Raw genomic sequence first — 25,381 nt, 5'->3', positions numbered from 1 at the left:
GTTATTGCACTTTAATGCAATGTCGCGGCGACCAAAAAAACGTAATTCTGGCGTTTCGATTTTTTTTTTGTTATGCCGTTTAGCGATCAGGTTAATGCTTTTTTTTATTGATAGATCGGGCGATTCTGAACGCGGCGATACCAAATATGTGTAGGTTTGATTTTTTTTTTTTATTGATTTATTTTGATTGGGGCGAAAGGGGGGGGGGATTTAAACATATATATATATATTTTTTTTACTTTTGCTATGCTTCAATAGCCTCCATGGGAGGCTAGAAGCAGGCACAACCCGATCACCTCTGCTACATAGCAGCGATCTGCTGTTCGCTGCTATGTAGTAGAAAATCAGGTGTGCTGTGAGCGCCAACCACAGGGTGGCGCTCACAGCTACCGGCGATCAGTAACCATAGAGGTCTCAAGGACCTCTATGGTTACAATGGAGAAGCATCGCCAACCTCCGATCATGTGACGGGGGTCAGCGATGCGCTCATATCCGGCCACCCCCGGCCGGATGCGGTAGTTAAATGCCGCTGTCTGCGTTTGACAGCGGCATTTAACTAGTTAATAGCGGCGGGTGAATCGCGATTTCACACGCTGCTATTGCGGGCACATGTCAGCTGTTCAAAACAGCTGACATGTCCCGGCTTTGATGCGGGCTCACCGCGGAGCCCTGCATCAAAGCAGGGGAGCTGACCTCGGACATACTATCCCGTCCGAGGTCAGTAAGGGGTTAACCACCTAAATGTCGCCAACTTCTGAACGTGTCACTATAGCTGGCAGACTAAGGCCATTATTTGGCTATGAATTGTGATGACAAACCTCAGGACCACATCATCAAGAGGTTGCCAATGGGGTTGAAGAGGGAGCCCCCACAATGTTAACCATTTAGGTGCTGTAGTCCCTAAGGGTTTAAACGGCCATAGTTGGTGCCAACACTGATCATGGTTGATGCAGCAAGTTTTCAGCTATAGTGTACAGCTTATAGCTGCAGGATTGTCACCTGTGAGAATGCTATTATCCCATATCACACGTCAGTAAAAAGATGTATTGGTGGTCATTAAGGGGTTAAAAAAATACAGGTATTGAATAGCCCAGGTCAGCACATAGCTGCTGCTTGAGCCTAGATGAAGCGGTGATGTGGACAGCCGCCAAGCTCAAGCTACAATGGTGATTAATGTGATCAGTTGCATGGTGTCAGCATTGGACCTGGGCAGGAAGAGTACCTGATCTATTTTTAGTAATTTTATAGCATCTGGGGTCCACTTTATTGAAAAAGGAAAACCCGCCTATTTGGACAGATGACCACACTTCTGTGAGCAGAACATTCATTTTTTTGTTTGTAAAAATATCATTGCTCTCGGTAGGACATGTCCTGTTTAAAACATTGAGATTTAATCTTGATTAAAAAAAATATTTCATCATATGATCGAGCATTTTGAATATCCAAAAATACTGTTTTTTGGAAAATGGGTGTTGGTGGAAATGCTCATTCTCGATTATTGATAAGTGTATATAAATCCTTTGTCTTTACGACAACTGTGTAGGTAATCAGTGTGTGCATTTCACACTACGGAATGTGAGTTTCTGGCATTTTGCAACTCCCACACTTAAACGGCTGTCTGACTGCGGCATCGCAATCCTCGGACTGGCCATCGGCTGTCCTGACCAGAGCGTGACAGCTGCATAGAAATACAAGATGTCAGGCTTGTGTAAGGAGAGCAGACAGCCAGTCCGAGAATAGGGATGCGATCGTCGTGCGCGTTACGGCCATCTAACTGCACCCTTAGTCCCACTTCTAACATGCCAGGTAACGTAGGAATATCCAGTCCAATTGGGATACAGTCTGAGAGCTGACTGTCTTAATATACTAGTAAAACATTTTCTACACTAGCTGGGATGGTTATTTACTGGCCTGGTGCGAACACTACTGTTAAATTAAGCCAACTTTACAACAATATTTTTTATGAATCTGGCATAACGAGGGGTTTAAAGCAAGTTGTTTAAAATTGGAGAGCCAAAGTGCAACGTGCAAAAGTCTACTTGTTCTACTCATTTTCAACCTACATTTAGGCTCATTTTTGTGCAATAGTCAAATGTATTTGCTACTGCCATGCTCAGATTTGTGCCTCAGTCATGAACGTTGCTTGATAAAGTGCAGGGTCATGGGGTTACTCGGAGAAGAATCAAACTTGCATCATGGAGCGATGTTACGGAATGAGCTCCCTGCTGCATTATCAGTTGAATAATGACTGCTGAATACCAATGGCCATGTCACCTGTGAATCAGATAATATATAATTTCCGACACCTTTCCTTCATCCTTTGGCCCATAATCATATACAAGGGCCTCATTTACCAAAACCGGCTAAAAGAAAATCTGTCTTTATTGCCGGCAGGATCCAGTGCTCAGTTTTCATTTCTTAAACTGCTTTAGCAAAATAAAAGCTGCGCCGTCATTGGTCGCTGTTGGTAAAAAAAAAAAATTGAAGAATTGACAACATTCAATACTTTACTTTAGGAAAAGAAAAAAAGATCAGGTTATTCTACATTGTAAATATTTTTTTATTTAACGAATACACCATCTATATAGCCATGTAGGGAAAAAAAAATTAATCTAATAAAAAATGAAGGATTAGCAGACTGTCATAACACACAAAAGTCACAGCAAACCAAAATGTAAGAAATACTACCACACATTTACTGGCAGAGAAATACACTATCCTTATGAGACAGAGCCTTGGAGGATCCCTTTAAATACTACTAAAGGTTTCAATACTGTATATTTTATTATATAACTTACAGACGCAGGACTATGCAATTAAGTCAATTTTTTTTTTTTTAAAGAAAATGAATTGCATTACAATTCCCTCCATAACTGAGCAGCTGCTTTGGTTGAAAGTGATTGATGTAAAATCATTTAAATCACACAAGCAGGTGTCATCACCGTGAGCAGAAAAAATGACGGCAGATGAAAATTACATCTAAATGGGGGAGAAAAAAAAACGAGGAGATGATTATAATGAGATTATAACAACAGCACAAGACCCTGGACTCCTGAATTTTGCAGATATTACTGAACATGATGTAAATTCCCCAAATCACTGACAAGTTGATCCAGGAAAACATTTGCATAATTTAATATGTAGAGAAGCCGGCCGGGGACATCAGTAAACTGCTCCGGTTCCTCCCCGCTTTACAAACTGATTTCTCTAAAATGTCACAGCGTTTCAGAGAAAACCATGCCAGCCTGCAACTGTGTAATCCGTGGTTCGGGCAGCATGAATTGTGTGACTGCTTCCCTTTCATTTTAGGTGTCACGTGGATAGACGCAAGCATGGCAAATGGCAGACGCGAGGCATCAATGTTACTGGCTGCTCTAGAGAGGAGCCAAAGACTAGTACCCGAATTCTAGGCACAGGGATCACGTTTTATCCGCTACCAATCTCATGGAAAAACCCGTTACGGACTAGATAGGGCAGATCCATCAGTACTGGTGTAGGGCAAGCCAGACATTAAGGGTCCTCTGAGTGGGATTGTGCTGAATGCATTAAGAGGCGTCCATCACATCTTCTCAGTAGGGTGAAATCCCTTACACCTCGCCAGAAATACTACTCCAATCAGACTGGATTAACATTTATGGATTAAAATTGGTTATTTTTTTTATTTTTTTTTAACATGTGGGGATAGCTACACAGTTTTGGCCGCTTACTAGCTCTGCCCACTTTTACAGCGCTTTTTCAACCACACGCAAAGCGCCAAAATTCCGAAAACTGTTCCTTAATCTCGTATTGCAAAAAAAGATTGCAACTTTTCCTAGTGTTCTGCAATAGTTTTCTAGCAAAAACACTTCAATGAATCAGGAACTATAAAATTACATGTGGTTGTGCCCCATTTTCTACCAGTACACCTAGGCTCACCAGAAATTTCCATTGTAAACCCAATAGGTCATCCAGGAAAACTTTTATTAACCCCTTCGTGACCGGGCCATATATCTGGCGAGTTGTTGGTGTTACCGATGTTCTGCGCCATTTCTGCCCCTAGTATGCCAATTAGGTTACATGCATTTTTTAGTGTGTTTTATTTACATGGAGTTTTTAGTGTGTCATTCATGCTGCAATTTATGTCTCTTGTTGGTGTGCCATAATTTTAAAGGGAACCTGTCACAAGGCTTGGCCGATATGACATGAGGCCACCGCCTTTCAGGGCTGATATACAGCATCCTATAATGCATCCTATAACGCTATGTATAAGCCCCCAACCTGACCTGTAAGAGAAGAAAAATAACTTATTATAGTCACCTGGGGGCGGTCTGATCCAATGAGTGTCGCTCTTCTTGGTCCAGCACCTCCCATCTTCTTATGATCAGTGTCCTCCTCCTTGCATCATCCACAGAGTTTCGCCGGCATTGCGCTCCTGCGCAGGCGTACTTATCTGCCCTGTTGAGGACAGAGCAAAGGACTGCAGTGCGCAGGCGCCGGGAAAGGTCAGAGAGATGAGTAAAATTACAGTAATGTTTATTCTCTTACAGGTCAGGTTGGGGCCGATATACATCAATATAGAATGCTGTATATCAGCACTGAAAGGCAGTGGCCACATTTCATATCGGCCAAACCTGGTGACAGGTTTCCTTTAACCCCTTAACGATGAGAGCTATTTGTTTTTTTGCTTCCCTTCTTCCCAGAGCCATAACTTTTTTTCATCAATATGGCCATGTGATGGCTTGTTTTTTGCAGGACGAGTTGTACTTTTCAACGACACCATTGGTTTTTACCATGTTGTGTACCTTAACACGTGCGGTGAAATTGCAAAAAAAAAAAAAAAGTTCAATCCCACACTTGTTTTTTGTTTGACTTTTTTTTTACTAGGTTCACTAAATGCTAGAGCTGACCTGCCATTACTACGAGTTCATAGACACCAAACATGTCTAGGTTCTTTTTTATCTAAGTGGTGAAAAAAAAATGGCAAACTGTTCTTTAAAAAAAAAATTGTGCCGTTTTCCGATACCCATAGCATCTCCATTTTTCGTGATCTTGGGTCGGGTGAGGGCTTCTTTTTTGCTCGCCGAGCTGAAGTTTTTAATGATACCATTTTAGTGCAGATACCATCTTTTGATTGCCCGTTATTACATTTTAATGCAATGTCGCAGCGATCCCCCCCCAAAAAAAAAAAAAAACTTAATTCTGGCGTTTTGACTTTTTCTTGCTACGTTTAATCCTTTTTTTTTTTTTTATTGACATTGAGCGATTCTGAACGCGGCGATACTAAATATGTGTATGTTTGATTTTTTTTTATTGTTTTATTTTGAATGGGGTGGAGGGGGTGATTTAAACTTATATTTTTCTATTTTTGTAATTTTTTTTTTAAACTTTTGGCATGCTTCAATAGACTCCATGGGTGACAAGAAGCTGCCATAACCCAATCGGCTCTGCTACATACAGGCGATGATCAGATCACCTGTGTAGATTTACTAACTTGCTACAAGCGCCACCATAGAGGTCTCCAGGAAACCCCTGGTTGTCATGCCAACCCACCGATGACTCCCGTGACTGGGGTCACCGATGGGCGGAATTCTGGCCCTATGGCAGGAAGCGCGCGATAAATGTCACTGCCAGAGTTTGACAGCGGCATTTAACGGGTTAATAGCCATGGGCAGATCGCGATTATACCTGCGACTGTTCTGCAGCTGACAAGTGTCGGGAAAGATGTGGGCTCACTGCCGGAGCAAACATCAAAGGGAGGGAGTCCGACATCAGCGTAAATGTACGCCCAATGTCAGAAAGGGTTTAAATAAAGCTGCTTTGTTTTTGATACTTCCTGGTGTTTGGCTTTGACAACACTTTATTGATTGAGTCACGCGTAAATTACATGTGTTTTATGAGTTTCCGCACCCAATGCAAGTCTAGGGAAAAAATGTGCACATAAAACTCTGCATACCCTAAAGAGAAATTGACAGGTTACGGATTTGAAACACACACCGCAATCAGTTTAGGCTGGACAAAAAAGAAACACGGTGGGTATGAGATTTCTCTAAATCCCATACATTGTGCTGGAACTCACCAAAAACTCATCGTGGGGACCTAGCCTCAGAGCCTGCAAGCACCACTCTGAATCTGACTACACCTTGCCAGCTACAGTCCCTACGTGCTTCTACAAAAGCATCTGCCAGCAGCCTAGAAAAGTGCTCAGTTTGGGCCGGTGGTGCAGCCAAGCAGTTAGCGTAAATTGTCGCTCTGCAGGAGCAAATCACCGCTGTCAACCAAGAGGCAGTGGAGCAGCGTGCTCCTGACTACAGAAGATTAGGGCAACCATGTAACAGCAAAGCAAATACAATTTCTATTTTTCTATGGACTTTATTATTTAATTGCTTCCCAACCTTCCCCCGTCACATAAACGTCACCGCTTGCTGGGCTCTGTAAACGCCGACTTTTATAATCGGTCAGTGGTCTCACAGCGCTCAGGACCCCCAGGGTCCTGCAAGCACTGCAATCCCTGTGCAGAGTGGTAGCTTTAACAGGCGACATCTTCGGGACCTGATTAGATCAGGTCCCAATGATGTTAACCTTTTACTATCTTCTAGATGCCGTGATTGTGGCATTTATAAGATAGCAGAGGGAAACCACTGCTATACTCACCCGTGTTGTCTTCGGGGTCTGCCTGCTGCAGTGGCTTGTTAGACTCAGCCAGCAGCTGAGTCTAACAAGCGATCTGCCTGTGTAACACTGTCAGCTGTCATGCAATGCAATACATATGAATTACATTGTATGAGATCAGTGAACAGAGAAGCAAAAATTTAAGTACCATACAGTGACTAAGTAAAAATAAATGTTTTCAAACCATTAAAAAAAGAAAAAAAAAAAAATCACAAAGTAAATTAAAAAAAAAAAAATATATATTAAACCAATGCATATATTTATCTAAAAACAAATCGAAAAAAAAACTGAGCAAAAACCTTTGCTTTTTCATCATGCTGCCAAACAAAGTAGAATAAAATGCGATCAAAAAGTCAAATTTAAAAAAAATGGTAGCGATGAAAATATCATCTTTTCCCGCAAAATAACAAGCCGCCATACAGCTCCAACAGCTGAAAGATAAAAAAAAAAAGTTAAGAGCTTGCAGAATAAGTGACGCAAAATCTAAATTATTTTTTCTATAAAATACTTTTTATTGTGAAAAAGCGGCAAAACAAACTATATAAATGTGGTATCACTAATCGTACTGACCCGAAGAATAAAACTGCCTTATCAATTTTACCACATGCAGAACAGCAATAAAACAAACCCTAAAATTCCTGAATTGCTGGTTTTTGTTCAGTCTCCCAAAAATCAAAACAGAAAGTAATTAAAAAGTGTCATGTGCCCATAAATGGTACCAATAAAAATGTCAGCTCGACCTGCAAAAAACAAGCCCTCATATGACTGTCAGCCAAAATATGGGAAAATTATAGCTCTCAAAACATGGTGATGTAGCAATAAAAAGCTTCTTTTAGGCTGTGTGCCCACATTGCATTTTTTATACGTTTCTGCCACGCTTTTTGCCGCAGTGGAAACACAACGCTTAAAAACCACATTCAATGCAATCCTTTGGGATTCCGCAGTTGCTGTGCCCATGCTGTGGATTTTCCCTCTGCGTTATCACATAGCGGTAAAATGCGCAGTATGTTCATTATTTCTGCGGAATCACGGCGATTCCGCAGCCATAGGATTGCATTGAAACGCTCACTTTACGCATGTGGCTATGCCCACCATGCTTAGGGTGGTTTCACACTTGCGTTTTTGTCTGCAGCGTTTTTTACAAAAAAAAGCATGCGTTTTTTCCCCTATATTTAACATTGAAAACGCATGCGTTTTTAGGTGTACGCGTTTGCACGCGTTTGTGAACGCATGCGTTTTTTAACTGCATGCGTTCATTTTCTAAAATGCAACTTGTAGTATTTTGAGGGGCGTTTTTTTTTACCAAAAAAACGCATGCGTCTACATGCTTTTTTTTGGGACAAAAAATGCATTGGAGTCAATGGGGACGCATGCGTTTTTTTGGACATGCGTTTTTTTGACGCATGCGTTTTTTTTGGGCAAGATTGAATTAACTGTAGATAAGGTTGTCTAGACACTGATAAGCCTCCCCCATAGCAGCAGGGTTGTAAAAGGAAGGTTGGGGGAAGTTTCTGGTCACTTCTCATCAGACTCCAAAGAAGACAGCACCCTGCCCGGACGCATTGTTGGACAAGACACAGAGCAATGTGAGTATATCCTAGCCAATGCATTCATTTTCAATTTTTTGGATCTACATGTCCTAATTTCTTCTATTTTTTTCTTTCAACACGCATCAGAATGTCTTCTCCGGTTTCTTCGTCTGATGAGGAGTTCCAGCCACGGCAATCAGAAGTGGATCACGTGAGCGAGGTAATTTTTTTGTCCGTCAGCTTGGTAAGTATTGACTGTCACATCGACACATGAGGCAATTTTTTTTTTTTATTTTATAGAGCACTTCAACTGAGGGACAGAGAGGTACTGAGCAGCGGAGTCAAGGTCCAGGTGGAAGACGGCAGCGGGTATGTATACCAGGCAGACTGTCCTTATTGTAATATTCTTTTAACTTCCTTTCTGTACCCTTGTTTTTCTTTACATTTTTCTTGTATCATCCTTTTCTGAAAGTTGTCTTTCATATTCCTGCCCTTTCTCATCTTCGGGTCTTTTTTTTTCCAAATGTGGTTGAGCAAACTTAAATGATTTTCTTTTAATTTTAGGTTTCACAACGGGATGACGACCGGATTGATAATGACCTGCTGATCAGTCTGGTCCAGGAGCGAGTCCTGTTGTGGGACAGCCGGGATCAACAGCACGCCGTCAATAGTGTTCTCCGTCGTTTGTGGAGTGAGGTGGCCCAAGCGTTGTGGGATGGCTGGGAGAATTCCCCGCCACGGGTCCGTAATGCATTTGGTAAGTATTGCACGGTAGTGTGAAGCAACAGACCTTGGCCATGCTCTCTTGACTGTGTGTGATGAAAGAAACTTTTCGTAGTTTGTCATCACACACAGTCACGAGAGCACGGCCAAAAGTCCTTATTCTGACAATTATATTTTATTGTTATTTCACAGTGGACAAAGTAAGAACACGTTGGCGTTCCATGAAGGACCGCTTCAACAAGGACCTGCGTGCAGAGAAGAGTGCAGCTAGTGGTTCCGGAGCAAGGCATCGGCTCTACAAATATCACCGTGTGTTGGCCTTCCTGAGACCGGTCCTTCTCATGAGAACGTAAGTATTTCTCACATGCCTCCGGTTGTATTGCATTGACATAATGTGTCATTTTTAATTCCACAGGATGTACCGTCTTGTTATAGTTTGGTATTAATTTTCTGTTTTCTTTTTTCACAGCACACACTGCACGACTGTCGCCACAGGTTCTGGAGCGGTCCTTCAGCCGGCAGCCACGGACCCGTCCCAGCCATCCAGCAGCGCAGCACCAGGTGGGTCTTCCACACTCACTGGAGACCAGGGGGCTGGCCCATCAGGTCTTCCCCTTTTGCAGTCCTCTTTCACTGCACCCATTTTTGCGGGCTCATCCCGGCAGCGACAGAGGGCTTCGGATAGGTCCCTCATACCCGAGTTTTTGCACTTGAGCTCGGTTTTACACGAAGCTATCAAGGCTTTAGGTGACAGAATGGATGTGTCCCATAACCTGTTAGAGTGCCGCATCCAGGATGTCGCCAAAAGCGTTGATCAAGTGAAAGCCGACCTCCAGAAGCCAGCTCATCATATTTTTAATCAAATCCAACAGGGCATGTCGGAACACCTTAGCCCTGATCTCCAGCTGAGTGTGATGCAGGCCTGCAATGTTGCTTTTGTGCAGGCTATGCAGCAGAGTCAGAGTCGTAATGTGCGGCATATCCAACTGTGCCGTCACTGTCACAAGTAAACACCATTCCTACCTCTGCTGCATACCACTGCACGGCCACCTCTATTCCCTCTACAGGTGTACTCCACTACAGCGCCAACTCGATGACGAGTGCTGTTGGACATCCCACCGCCACCACCGTGACGACCGCTGCTCCGGCTTGGACCCCCTCCGCTGACACCACGATGACGCAGGACCCTGGCGTGGCTTATCGGCCCGGCACCCTCCCGATGCAGCAGGACCCATCCATGCAATATCGGACCGGCCCACCCCCAATGCAGCAGGACCGAGGCCTGGCATATCAGACCGGACCCACCCCGATGCAGCAGGACCGAGGCCTGGCATATCGGACCGGACCCAGCCTGATGCAGCAGGACCGAGGCGTTGCTTTCCGGGCAGGACACCCCCGATGCAGCAGGACCCATCCATGGCGTATCGCACCGGGCCCCCCATGATGCAGCACGACCAAGCCATACCTTTCCGGGCAGGACCCACCCCGATGCAGCAGGACCCATCCATGGCTTTATGTTCCCCCCCACCAGCAATGCAGCAGGACACTGGTATGGGATTTGTTTCCCCCCCCAACGATGCACTAGGACCCTGGGAGGGTGTTGTTCCCCCCCCCCCCCCCCCCCCAACGAGGCACCAGGACCCAGGAGGGACTTTATCTTTCCCCCCATTGGACTCAGACATTGCCGAGCGCTCCACAATGGAGCCGGGTCCTGACGTGTCACCCGCACACACTTTACAACCTAGCCCAAGAAGACTTCCCCCAACCCGGAAAACCCAACGGAAAACTGGCAAAACGCATAAAAAACAAAAAACTTTGATTATTCCTCCCCCATCACCTACCGATGTGTCTCAACCTTCCAGTGTGTCTCAAGCCCCTCATGTTTTAAGCCCCATCCCCGAACATCCAGACCCTTCAAGTTTTCTTGCCCATTCTCCTGCCACCTCTGCCTCCTCCACAGTGAGCCAGGCTTCAGTTCTGAATACCCCCCAGTTACGTCACTCAACCCCAAGCCGGCGTGGTTCAACCCGGCGCGGTACCAAAAAATAAATTTGTTTTGTTTTTCCTCAATAAAAAAAAAGTTTATTTGCAACAATTATGTTTGGTTTATTGTGTCTTTCACCGCTCTCAATACACACCAATAAACTTCGTCACACACTTATTCTTTTGGCCTACACATATCTCCAGTAGTATAAAATACCAGACAACATCTATATGTGTTTCTTTAGTATACAGATGAGTTGGCCAAAAAAATAGTAGTTATTTCCATACTCTTATTTTTAATTTTTAACTAGTGTAGTGTCACTGTACAAAGAGAAAATGGTGGCAATCAAGTTCAGAACTCAACTGAACCGGTCAGATGATGTCAAAATAGACACCTGACCTGTTTAGTTGATTACTGACTTGTATATTCACCATATTCTATATAGCACATTATGTGACAATGTTTGTCAAACTGATGGGACAATGGTTGGCACACGCTAACTATCTATCCTCACCTGGGCAGGTGTAAGAAATTTTGAATTCATGATCATGTATATGTTCATCATGAATTCATTATTTCTTACACTTGACTTGACGGGTATAGAGAGCGTGCCAGTCTTGACACAATGACGTCAAGAAGATTACCAATAAATAAATTTAAATCTGATTACATTATTATAAGTATGCGTGTTTATATCATTCTTTGTAAACCAAAATAGGGAGTGCAACAGAGGTCAATTATGATTAAAAAAATCTAATTATTACCTCATCAACTATCACCCACTCCTGGTTTTGGATTACAAATTATGATATACATATCTACTGCCCATCTTTGTTCAACCTTTGTTTAGAGAGGAAAAAGACAGGAGACCTGGTGAATACAAAAAAGTTTATTAATTAGAAAAATTTGTATCAGTATTTAATAATTGGTAAACATTAACATACAACAGGACATTTAAACAACATTGTCCTGCCATGAAACCCGTCCAATATCGGACACAAAATAGGCCGCAAATTGGTCCCGCATAAGACCAACGGCTGCAGTTGACCGCATCGGGTGATGCTGAAAATCTGGCAATGGGTGTGAAACTGGTTCATCAAGTTCAATGTGGGGTCGCTCCTTAGCCATTATATAATTGTGTAGAACCACACAGGCTTTGACCACCTCGTCCACTGTTTCCACTTTTAGATTGATGGCTGTTGCAAGAATGCGCCATTTAGCAACCAGAATGCCAAAGCTGCACTCTACGATTCTTCTGGCCCTGGTCAGTCTGTAGTTGAATATTCTGCGAGTGTGGTCCAAGTCCCTACTAGAATAGGGCTTCAGGAGATTTTCACACATCTGGAAGGCCTCATCCCCAACCATAACAAATGGCAGCGGTGGGCCTTGAGTGTTGGGGAGAGGCTGTGGAGGGGGAAAATTAAAATTGTTGCCATATACCCGACGGCCCATATCCGAGCTCTTGAAGGTCTGGGAATCATTGCCACGGCCAAAAGCTCCAATGTCCACGGCGATGAAGCGACACTCCGCATCCGCTATTGCCATGAGCACTACCGAAAAATATTTTTTATAATTAAAAAACTCAGATCCGGTTCTGGCAGGTTTAACAATGCGGATGTGCTTCCCATCCACCGCCCCTAAACAGTTTGGAAAATCACACACGTTCAAAAATATTTTTGATATTTCCCGCCACATGTCCACGGTGGGTACGGGTATAAACTCCTCACGGAGTACATTCCATAACGCACGACAGGTGTCCACAACAATTCCGGCTCTCAGTGGTGCACACGACGGCTTCTGTTCCCAGGGATGCATTCCACAAGTCACCTAGGATGACGTTGTGGTCAGGCGACCATGACATCACAAAGGTACTTCGCGCAACGCAACCCTGGGAACGGAACATACCGGGAGCGCCGCTGAGATCGGGGGCCGTCGGAAGGCGAGAATAACCATATTTTTTAAAATTATTTTTACCTTCTATCTGTTACTATTGATGCTGCATAGGCAATATCAATAGTAAAAAGTTGGTCACACTTGTCAAGCACTATGCTTGACAAGTGTGACCAACCTGTCAATCACTATGCCTGACAAGTGTGACCAACCTGTCAATCACTTTTCCAAGCGATGCTTCAAATCGCTTGGAAAACGCAAGCATTCTGCAAGCTAAAAACGCTTGCGTAAAATTCTGCAGAAATGCTGCGGACATTTCCGAGGCATTTCTGCAACGTGGACACATAGCCTTAGTGTGTGACAGCAGCCAAACATAAAAACCAGATATAAATCTGGTATTGCTGTAAACGCACCGACCTGAAGAATAAAGTCACCTAATCACTTATTCTGCGCAAGAGACAGCGTAAAACAAAATCAATTCATCTGTTTTTTTCTTCATTCTGACTCCCAAAGGTCGCAGTATGGCTCGGCGCACATTTATCCTGCGCTCTGCGCTGAGCGCTTACATCAGAGTTTCCGTGTAAATCTCTGAAATACGTTATTCACATGGAACGCCAGACAGAAGATTCCCTATAATGAGGCATATGGTCGCACTATGGACGCCACAGGACCTGTGATCCAGTGGTATCTATCTTTTTAGTCATACACAAAAGCGCAGTCTGCCAATTTTGTGCACCTCTGAAAAGGACACCGCTGAATAGAGGCCAGACGAAGTCCAGCGTAACTCTGCTGCTCCATTATAGTGAATGGATCACTTGGGGAGTTTCATCTGAATCCCGTCACTCAGATTTAGATGTAAACCCCAAAGTAAGTGCTCAGCGTAGAGCGCCAGATAAATGTGATCCCAAACGTTATCCAAAATGTTCCCAATAAAAGCTTCAACTCAATCCACAAAAAATAAAGCAAGCCCTCACTCCGGTCCATCATCTGTTAACAGAAACATAGCGGGCTTCCACGTTACTACTAGTACAAAGGCTCTGGAAAACTGTTATGACTCCTCACCCCTTTAAAAGAAATTCTGAGCTTCCAAATTCAAATGCCACCCTCCCTTCTGAGTCCCAGTGTGTCTAAACCACATATAGCGTCCACATGTTTGACATTTCTGTAGTGATGAGTGCCTGCCTAATTTAAGGTTGCATGTCTCCAGAAGCATGGGTTGGGCATAAGGAACTGGTGACTGCAACATACTGGTTACTATAGCGTTGGCAATTTGCAATTTTCACTCAGCAAAATCCACTGCTGCTTGTTTCTGGAAAACACTAATGGAGTCAAAATCATCACAACATAAATTCCCAAAGGGGTGTAATTTCCAAACTGACGTCACTTAACATTGGGGGATTTCTACTTTTCTGGCATTTAGGGGCTCTTTATAAGGAGTACGGAAACTATTCTACAATAATTTGTTCTCCACGAGTCAAATAATGCTATGTCCCTCTTAAGTGTTGCTGTGTGGCTAAGCAGCACTGTAAAGCCACATATAGGGTATGGTAAAGCTCAGCAGAAATTGTGGGACAAATTATTACCCATTTCCCAGTATGAAAATGTAAAATCTGGGGCTAAAAATGTTGTGTGGTAAAAATGTAATTATTTTTTCTTCACAGCCCAAAGATATAAAATTCTGTGACCCACTTGTGATGTCAATATGATCACTGCACCCGTAAGATGAACTCATTGAGAGATGTAGTTTGTAAAATGGGGTCACTTCAGGGGCTCTGCCAATGTGACATGCCCCCATCAAATGAGTGCAGCCTAAAAAGTAGTTTTGAACTACTCAGGAGAGATTGCATAACAAATTGTATTGTTCGTTTTCTCCTATTACCCCTTTTAAAAACTACAAACTTGGGGTCAAAGTGACATTTTAGTGGAAAAAAAAAATTGTAATTTAATTTACTCGGCCCAATTTTATACAAGTTTGTGAATCGCCTGAGGGTTAAACATACTCACTACTACCCTAGATTAATACCTTGAGAGCTGTAGTTTACAAAATAGGATCACCTGTGGAGGTTTCTGCTGTTTTGCTATGTCAGGGGCTCTTCAAATGTGACATGGTATCCGCAACTTATTTCAGCTCATTCTCTTTCAAGCCCTACCATGCACCCAAGCAGTTGTTTTTCCACAAATATGGGGTACCTGCGTACTTTGGAAAAACTGCAATACAAATTTTGGCATTCCTTTTCTCCTTGTACCATCATGAAAATTAAAAAAAAAAAAATGGGGCTGAAACAACTTTGTTGGGAAAATGTTTTTTTTCACTAATTTTCACGTCTCAACATTATAAAATTCTGTGAAGCCACTTGGGGGTTCAAAGTGCTCACCACACATCTAGATAAAGTCCTTGAGGGCCCTAATTTCCAAAATGGGGTCGTGTGTGTGTGTGTGTGTGTGGGGAGGGGGGTGGGGGGGGATGTTAATTTTTTTCTTTGCACATTCCATTGATTCTTGTGAAGCACTTGAAGGGTAATAAACTTCTTGAATGTGGTTTTGAGCACCTTGTAGGGTGCAGATTTAAACTGCTGATCAACTATTAACCCCAAAAAAAACATTAGGTTTCAAAACTTTTGCTGATGTAAAGTAAACATGTGGGAAATGTTATTTATTACGGTAACTATTTTGTGTGACCTAACTCTGGTTTAAGGGCATAAAGATTAAAAATTGTGAACTTTCCAAACGTTTTGCCAAATTTCCAATATTTTCAGAAATAAACACAAGTCATATTGAACAAAGTTTACCACTATCATAAAGTACAATATGTCACACAAAAAAAACAAAAAAAAAAAAACAATCTCAGAGTCAATGGGATTTGTTGAAGTGCTGCAAAGTGACAGTGGTCAGAATTGTAAAAATTGGCCCGGCCACAAAGGCGAAAACAGGCGGTGGCATGAAAGGGTTAAAGAGGGTGTCCTGCCAAATAAAAGTGTTCCTTCAATGTGTTTGAAATTGCTAACCTCCCAATATACTTTCATTATGATAGCTGTCCTAATGTCTCAATACCTTTAATACCAGCACCAGTCTGCCATTCAGGGAGTTCCACTCCTGGTTTCATTCTGTGGCAGAGTGCTTGCCTGCGACACTTTCTCTGTGTTTCTTAGTAACATACTCTAAGGGTATGTGCACACGTTCAGGAATTCATGCAGAAAATTCCTGTGGAAATCCGGACATTTCTGCCAGATTTCCGCATGAAATCCGCGGTTTTTCCCGGACATTTCCCAATGCATTAGACAGTGGGAAATCCGCGAAAAAAACGCAAAATTAATGAACAGGTTCATTATTTTTCCGCAATGCATTTTTCATGCGGAAAAACGCACATCATGTGCACAGAAATTGCGGATTCCATTATAAATGATGGGATGCTTAATGTATGCAGATTATCTGCGGTTTTATAGCGTTTTTAGGCTATGTGCACACGTTCTGGATTTCTCGCAGAAAATTCCTGAGAATTCCGGACATTTTCTGCAAGAAATCCGCAAGAAAACCGCATGCGTTTTTGCCGCGGTTTTGATGCGGTTTTTTCCGGACACTTCCCAATGCATTTTGGAGTGGGAAATCAGCAAAAAAAAACGGAAAATTAATGAACATGCTGCGTTTTTTGCCGCGATGCGTTTTTTTCGCGGAAAAAAACGCATCATGTGCACAAAACATGTGGAATTCATTCTAAATGATGGGATGCTTATTGTATGCGTTTTTTTTGCGGTTTTATAGCGTTTTTATAGGGAAAAACCGCGAAAAAAAATGCGAAAAAACAGCAACGTGTGCACACAGCCTAAGGGGGCTGGCTGTCTAACTTGATTCAATAAGTGAGCCAGAAAGTCAGTCACATTGAAACAACTTTTAACCAACCACTCTAATATCACAGTAGCCTCCAACATACTTTTGATGAGAGAAAAGAAAGTATGCAATTATCAACATTTAGGCCCCGATTCATCAAGATTAGCGATTTTCACGAGGAGTACTGGAGATGGGCATTCCCGATTTATAGAGAGGCACAGGCTTCTTGAAAAATCACGAGCAACTGACAACTGGTTGGCACCACCTTCATGTGTGTCTCGCCCAAAGCTTAGCTTTGTGGAGGAGAGTAAAATTTGTGGAGCAAGGAATGTCTCTATTGGGCAGGGAATGTCTTTGCTCACAATGAATTTGATAAGCAGGGGTTGCCACGCCCATTTCTTCCCCAGCCCCACCCACTTTTTCTGAGCTATGCGACAATAGACTTAGAACGCCTTAAATTGTAAAATTTTAACGCAGCTGCACGTTGCGCGTTGTGACTTTTCAAAGCTTTTATGTCTGACTTTTAGCATAAAAGCTTTGATGAATTGAGCCTAAAACTTTATTGTTGGAACATTACCTGATGCTAACAAAAGAAAGTCCAAAAAACAATTAAGGCCTAAGGGTACACCATTTTGCAAGATACACACCTTAAGAAATTACACAAGGTGTGCGGTGACCATCTTGACTCCACAGGTGCTTCACAGAATTTTATAACAGGGACGCCAAAAAATGAAAAAAAAAATGTTTCCACAATAATGTTGCTGTAGCCCAAAATTTTTCATTTTCCCAAGAGTAGGAGAAGAAACAGCACAACTTGTTGTGCAATTTCTCCGGAGTTTGCAACGATACCCCATGTGTGGTCACAAACTGTACTGTTTGGGCACAGAGGACTGAGGCGGCATGAATGGTACATGAATTTTAGAGTGCCATTTTGGCTCGAATAGATGACATGCCTATACAGTAGAAACGCCCTACAAGTGAACCCATTTTGGAAACTGCACTTCTCAAGCAATTTATCAAGGGGTGTAGTGAGGATTTTAAGCCTCAGGTAATTCACAGAATTGTATAACATTGGGCTGTGAAAATGAAAAATTACCATTTTTTCCAACTAAAATGTTGCTTTGTCCCAAATTTTTAATTTTCAAAAGGGCTAATATGGAAAAATATATGGTACAAAGTGTTGCACAATTCCTTCTGTATGCCAATACCCCAGCAGGATTGAGCCCTAAACATAATGCATGGGCATAATAGCACTGTGGTGCTGTTTAATATGATACCTGATGTGAAGGGATCCGCACTTACAGAGTTTCCATCTAAATCTTCGAAATACATAATTCAAATGAAACCACCGACGGATTCCACCGTGCCTGCCCTGCGTTCCTGCTTCGTCTGCCCTGTGTCTCTGCAGTGCCTGCCCCACGTTCTTGCCTTGTCAGCCCTGTGTCTCCGCCGTGCCTTCTCAGTGTTCCAGTCTTGCCCACTCTTGGTCTCCGCTGTGTCTGCCCTATTTTCCAGTCTTGTCTTACCCGTGACCCTATCATACCTGTCCTTTCCCAGTCCTACGCTAGTTTTCCGTTTCTCAGCCCCTCCTGTTTGTAACCCAGTTCTCTAGTTTTTTCTCTTTGTTTCTTTTGCAGCTTCGTGGTTACGTGTCCCTCTTTTGAGTCTCCAGATACATATATTCTTCCGTTCCTGTTCCAGTTCCCTCCATTCTATCTACTTTCCTCTTTTGTTTTAGTAGCCGTCCCTTTGGCTCCAGCTGTTGTGTCTCCACCCCCCTTGGGCCTGCTCCTAACGCTCCCTGTATAGGGGGTGGTTCCATCTGGTCCGCTCATCCTCGGGGGCTCTAAAGTCACAACCCAGAGAGTCCACTCTCGGGTTCTTCTCCGAATCGTTACACCAGGATAACCTCGAACTCACAAAAAGGTAACTAACTCCACGTCTGACAGCAGTGAAGCAATTTTGCAATAAAATGTCATCACTTAATGTTCGACCATCTCTCTTTCTTTATCAAACCAAAGAGACACTTTATTACCTGTGAACTTTAATCCCCATCTAACCAGAATAAGCACATAATTTCACGCATCATAAAAAGGATTTAAAACCTCTACCTTGATTTATTAAATCACAGTATTACTGTGTAATGGAAAGAAAATAGTCTGTACAACTAAAATACCTATACTTTCACAAAACTCTTGCTTTCACATAAAAAATTAACCGGTTTTAAAAAGGACTTCCTAAAAACAGTACATTCAATGTATTCGTATACAAAGGCATTTTCTGCTTCGTATATTAAACAAGGATTACAGTTTTTGTATTTTTATGTGCCATGGTATATAACATGATGCAAAGGGAGAGATGATGGATTGTCACTATTACTATAATTATGACTTAGGTATCTACTAGGTTTCCGTAAGCTTCCGTCAAGATTAAGAGCATATCATTAGGGATTTGTTGTGAATATGTGCGAGATCATGCTCTTTAACAGCAAGATGGGTCATGAAGGGTTGTGGGATGCCGCTTTAGTACAGCAATCGGGGAAGTTCAGAGCTGAATTTCTAGTTGGCTTTTAAGGGGAGGCATTAGGGACACTTGGGACCGCTTTTACTCATCTGATTTATTAAGTCAATAGGCTTTTTCTTCCTATTTTTTTTTTTTATTTAAAATTAAAAAACAAAGGTAGTCCCAGACAATTGAAAGGTACTAGTGTCTTGCTATAGAATACATATGGATGGATGTATTGTGAAGAATATAAAGTTTAAAAAGTTAAATATACAATATTTATATGATAAAGCGTTTTTTGCCCCTTTTTTTTTACGGTGTTCACTGAAAGGGTTAACTAGTGGGACAGTTTTATGGGTCGGGTAGTTACAGATGCGGCGATACTAAATATGTGTACTTTTATTGTTTGTTTTTTTTAATTTAGATAAAGAAATGTATTTATGGGAACAATATATTTTTTTTTTCTTTATTTAGGATTATTATTTTTATTTTTTTTACACATCTAAAAAAAATTTTTTTTTTAACTTTTTTACTTTATCCCAGGGGGGACATCACTGTATAGTGACAGATCCCTGATCTGACACTTTGCAGAGCATTGTGTCAGATCAGCGATCTGGCGTGCCCTGCAGGACCTGGAAGTAGCCCCGCGGCCATTTTGGATCCGAGGCCTGCAGGGAGGAGACGCTCGGTACAAGGTGAGCACATCGCCTTGTACCGATCGTCTCAGGGAAGCCCGCAGGGAGCCCCCTGCCTGCGCGTTGCTTCCCTATGCCCCCGGAACACTGCGATCATGTTTGATCGCGGTGTGCCGGGTGTTAATGTGCCGGGAGCGGTCAGTGACCGCTCCTGGCACATAGTGCCGGATGTCAGCTGCGATAGTCAGCTGACACCCGGCCGCGCTCAGCCGCACTCCCCCCGTGAGCGCGGCCGATCGCATATGACGTACTATCTCGTCACTGGGAATTAAGCCCCAAGTCACCTTGACGGGATAGTACGTCATATGGGATTATGGGGTTAATGTAATCTGGAAGCCATATTTCACAAATGCTTCTGGCTATATGGGTGGACAGCTTGTTGATTGTTCTCTCGTCTCGTACGACCGATTAAATTATTGACTGACCAATTACATCCTATATTTGTAAGACCTAAAGGAAGTTTGTCTGACGGTAGTCATAGTTGGAGCAGAGGGGAGCATCACTGAGAAAAAGCCCATCACCAGATTACCACACACGTTCTACTTTTCAATGAGAGAACTCATGTTTTGTTAATTTGTCTCATGCACAAAAGTACAAGAGATTGTTCCACAGCACACTGGCACCCTCGATACTTGGCCCAGTGTATGCGTCTTGGACAGGTCATGTATGGAGTTTTCATGCTTGACATACCTTGCTTAGTCAGGGCTTCCTGGAGGGCAGGCGTAATCATTTCCTTAGGTTCTTCATTTGCTTTCTTGGCGGAGTTTCTCAGAGAGCCTCCCACAGTTCCTGCCTCTCCGCCAATATCTTGATCCTTCTAAGGAAATGAAAATAAGTAACTAATTATAATTTTTTTTTAAATAAAGGGAGCTACTGGCTTTTTATACATTTAAAGTTGCATTATTCAAGTCGAGTTTCACAATGAAGTAGAGAAACAATCAGATACTTTAAATCACAGATGCGAATAATGTCCAACAATATAATTTTATCATAGATTATGTGATATATCATGAGAAAATTAGCATAATCCTACTGTTGTATAACTTTACCAGAGAGCTACAAAGGGTAAAACCTTCAAGGACATAAAGAACTGGGTTAAGTTCAAAGTAGCCACCTTTTGCTTTGATGACTGCTTTGCACACTCTTGGCATTCTCTTGATGAGCTTCAAGAGGTAGTCACCGGGAATGGTCTTCCAACAATCTTGCCTTCACTTTGCGGTCCAGCTCACCCCAAACCATCTCGATTGGGTTCAGGCCGGGTGACTGTGGAGACCAGGTCATCTGGCGTAGCACCCCATCACTCTCCTTCTTGGTCAAATAGCCCTTACACAGCCTGGAGGTGTGTTTGGGCTCATTGTCCTGTTGAAAAATAAATGATGGTCCAACTAAACGCAAACCGGATGGAATAGCATGCCGCTGCAAGATGCTGTGGTAGCCATGCTGGTTCAGTATGCCTTCAATGTTGAATAAATCCCCAACAATGTCACCAACAAAGCACCCCCACACCATCACACCTCCTCCTCCATGCTTCACGGTGGGAACCAGGCATGTAGAGTCCATCCATTCACCTTTTCTGCGTCGCACAAAGACACGGTGGCTGGAACCAAAGATCTCAAATTTGGACTCATCAGACCAAAGCACAGATTTCCACTAGTCTAATGTCCATTCCTTGTGTTCTTTAGCCCAAACAAGTCTCTGCTTGTTGCCTGTCCTTAGCAGTGGTTACCTAGCAGCTATTTTACCATGAAGGCCTGCTGCACAAAGTCTCCTCTTTACAGTTGTTGTAGAGATGTGTCTGCTGCTAGAACTCTGTGTGGCATTGACCTGGTCTCTAATCTGAGCTGCTGGTAACCTGCGATTTCTGAGGCTGGTGACTCGGATAAACTTATCCTCAGAAGCTGAGGTGACTCTTGGTCTTCCTTTCCTGGGGTGGTCCTCATGTGAGCCAGTTTCTTTATAGCGCTTGATGGTTTTTATCACTGCACTTGGGGACACTTTCAAAGTTTTCCCAGTTTTTCGGACTGATTGACCTTCATTTCTTAAAGCAATGATGTTTTTCTTTACTTAGAATTTGTTATATGGCAAGAAAAAAGCAGCTAACAGTCTATTCAGTAGGACTATCAGCTGTGTATCCACCTGACTGCTGCTCAACACAACTGATGGTCCCAACCCCATTTTTAAGGCAAGAAATCCAACTTATTAAACCTGACAGGGCACACATGTGAATTGAAAACCATTTTTGGTGACTACCTCTTGAAGCTCATCAAGAGAATGCCAAGAGTGTGCAAAGCACATTTCAAAGCAAAAGGCGGCTACTTTGAAGAACCTAGAATATAAGATATTTTCATTGTTTCACACTTTTTTGTTAAGTACATAATTCCACATGTGTTAACTCATTAGTTTTGATGCCTTCAGTGTGAATTTACAATTTTTATAGTCATGAAAATACAAAAAAATCAGAATGAGAAGGCGTGTTTAAACTTTTGGTCTGTACTGTATACAACCAGATATGCAGATACAGGTGATATAACTTATGTATTAAGCAGATAAATCATGTCAATTACCGGTTTGATGTTCCACCATGTGTGCTGGACAGCATGGGGGCATTCCAGCTTTTTCCGGTTCCTCCCAGCACATTACTTGACCGCCCCCCCCCCCCACACACACACACCTTTAGAAGCGAACAGCAAGCATGACAAAGAAACAGCACATGGCAGCTGTAGCATTTATTCCCTAGGTTGGTAACACCCGTTATGCCCCCGGGAGGGGCCTTATCCCCCCCTCTCCTGGGTGTTTGAAGCCAAAACTCCTTAAACCTATCAAGGGTCCTAACTTCTCAATGGAAGGGTATAGTGCAACAGTTCTGGCGCCATCGACTCCCGCCGGGCCAGAGTTATGCTCTGAAACCAAACATGGCTTCCCTATCTGGCTTCTACTAGCCGTTCTCCTTAACTCTCCGCCCTGGGGTGCTAGAAACCCTGAAAAGCGTACAGCCCATTCCAGAGATCGTGAAAATGTAATCCCTGTGTAGCTAGGACGTATAATAACTCCATATTCTTCCTTAAATCTCATGAAATTCCACTCGGAGTGGACAAAGTTCCACAGCGTGGGCTCCGCAGGACGTCATCTTGAAGGAGCTTGGATACTAGGTGAACCACCTGGTATGGTTGGACTACCTGCTGAGCCAGGTGTCCCGCTATAGCTGCACATGCTGAAGGAGGATTGTAAGCTGCAATTAAATCCCCTCATTCTTCCCAGGTGTCCTAACAAGCAACAACTATATCTAGACCAGGGATCCTCAAGTCTATGTTTAGGAAGCCTCATGTGGCTCAAGGGACAGATGTGTTGTCGCAGCTGTCTGCCAACTTGGTACATTAGCACAAGGTCTAGCAAACAGCCATGAAGAGCAGTTCTACAGATGGTGACTTCTGTGAATAACCCAACATTGGATGCGTATATACTAGCCTTGGAGACAGAAATTGAGTAAGTGCTAAGCTGGACACAGGATTATATTGCCAGATAGAGGGGGCACATCAAACCGGATGTGAGTGTGGTGAGAACGATTTATGCAAAGGTGGAAAGCCGTAGATGCAAGTATACCGCCTCAGTACGATTTCTGTGGAGAAGCTTTGGTTGTCGTTATACAGATAATGGGGGCTCTGGGTGTCACTAGTGTGGGAAAGGCAGGAGCTGGATGTCACTATTCGGGGGGGCTCTGGATGTGGCTTGCAACCCTCTGTCAGAGCCGAGTTTAGCTCTCAAGGTAAGAGAGATTGTGGATCATTGATCAAGACACTAATATTTTTCAATGAAAGGGTATCTGTCAGCAGGTTTTGCTACCACATGTGAGAGTACCATGATGCAGGTACAGAGACCCTGAATCCAACAATGTATCAATTAGGTCACTGGGTGCAGCAGTTCTGACATCATGAGAGCTCTTAGGCTGCTTTCACACATCAGTTTGTTGCAGTCAGTCACAATCCGGTGAATTTTGAAAAAAAATGGATCAGGCAAAAGTTGCCGCCGGATTGTTTTTTTTCCTCATAAACTTAATAAATATGTTAAAACATAGTTATTAAGGTTGAAGGAAGACTTTAAGTCCATCTAGTTGTATTAGACATGGATTGCGACGGATGGCCTCACGTTTCATCCGTTTTTTCGCCTGATCCGTCTAAAATAGTTTTTCTGGTGGCCGGAGATAACGGACATAGTAACTTTCGCCGTCCGTCATTTGCTAGAATGGAACCCTATGGCGCCAGATCCATCAAATGACGGAATCCGGCAACTGATTTTTTTTTTTTTTTAACTGAGCATGCTCTGATTTTTTTAGGATCCTATTCGCTGGATCAGCTAGTCGGATCCGTCCATTGCGACTGATCGTCAAAAACGGATGTGTGAAAGCAGCCTTAGATTTAGAAGGCTAACCCCACCCACAACAAGCTCTGTATATACAATGTCCATGGGCAGTGAGGTGATCACAGGAGGGGTGTTGCCTGACTAGTGAAGTCCAGCAATGTTAATCTCTTGGTGATTAATGCTTCACAGTTCTTAACCAGCTTGCACTTTGACTAGTGACATCCCTGAATTCTTGGTTTCAGCCTCCATATCCTACTTATTACATGGCAAATATTTCCTGATGGATTACCATTAAATAAATGCTGTTTTGTGCGAGTTAGCAAATGAATGTAATATTTATTCGTTGGACTAACCCCTTCACATTTTTAACAGAAAAAAAAAAAAACTTAAACAACCCTATTTTATACTTTTAAATTTATAGGTGGTATCTTCGGTTTACCCCATCGATGCAACCTATAAATATGGACCATATCTATAATATGTCATCTGTGGAACGACAAGACCACAGTTCTTTTGATAAAACAGATGAAGTCAGACCACACGTTTCAATGGATGAAAAATATCGCCCATTTGCGGTTCTGTGGTGCAGCCAGCTTCAATAAACCGTATCTACTTTATTACAGATAACTGAAAAAAGGTTGGCGGTATTTTATAACATCCAATTTTTCTATTTCAGGAAAAGACATCTATGTGACAGCTAGAAGTAAATATTAGGAAGCGTTAATGTCTCGCTATAAATCCACCGTAATACCAAGTTCTTGGCTCTTGTTTACTAAACTACATGATAAATAAAAGTACAGAACAGCTCTAAATATATCAGGACACAGAGCAGATTTTAAGCTGAAAAACACACTTCGGAGAATTTCAAAGTCATATTCATCCTCATACACATTCCCTTAATATAAATTCCCATTTTCATACGCTTGTGTGAGAAAACAAATGTGATGTCAAATAGAACTACGCTTAGTTTACAGTATTGGCTGGGAAAAAGAAAATCATGCCAGAATACACACAGATGAGTCTCATATACTCTACATAAGCAAGAGCTAGAAAAAAGTGAACCTAAAAAGCTCAACTAACAAGCATTTGTCAGAAGTAACACATCTGCCAGGCACAGTCCTGCTTATCATTATTGGCACCCATGAAATTTAAAGAACATAATGTGGAATTTTTCCTGAAAAAAAGAATCAAGTGAAACAGTATTTTTGTATAGAGCACTCAAGTCAAAT

At 42.6% G+C, this 25,381-nt stretch overlaps 1 protein-coding gene across 1 annotated transcript in view; it reads right to left on the bottom strand.

Annotated features, from left to right (window-relative positions):
* The window catches only part of LOC138670246 (S-adenosyl-L-methionine-dependent tRNA 4-demethylwyosine synthase TYW1-like), a 348,450-nt gene that overhangs the window by 245,146 nt on the left and 77,923 nt on the right, over positions 1-25,381 (bottom strand). Inside the window, exon 8 of the mRNA XM_069757420.1 lies at positions 20,487-20,613. Coding sequence (XP_069613521.1) covers positions 20,487-20,613 — 127 coding nt within the window. The remainder of the gene's footprint in view (positions 1-20,486; positions 20,614-25,381) is intronic.

Source organism: Ranitomeya imitator, chromosome 3 (assembly GCF_032444005.1).
Source record: "Ranitomeya imitator isolate aRanImi1 chromosome 3, aRanImi1.pri, whole genome shotgun sequence".
NCBI classification, from domain to species: domain Eukaryota; kingdom Metazoa; phylum Chordata; class Amphibia; order Anura; family Dendrobatidae; genus Ranitomeya; species Ranitomeya imitator.
The sequence above is the reverse complement of the archived record's forward strand: the minus strand, read 5'-3'. Positions and strand labels throughout refer to the sequence as shown.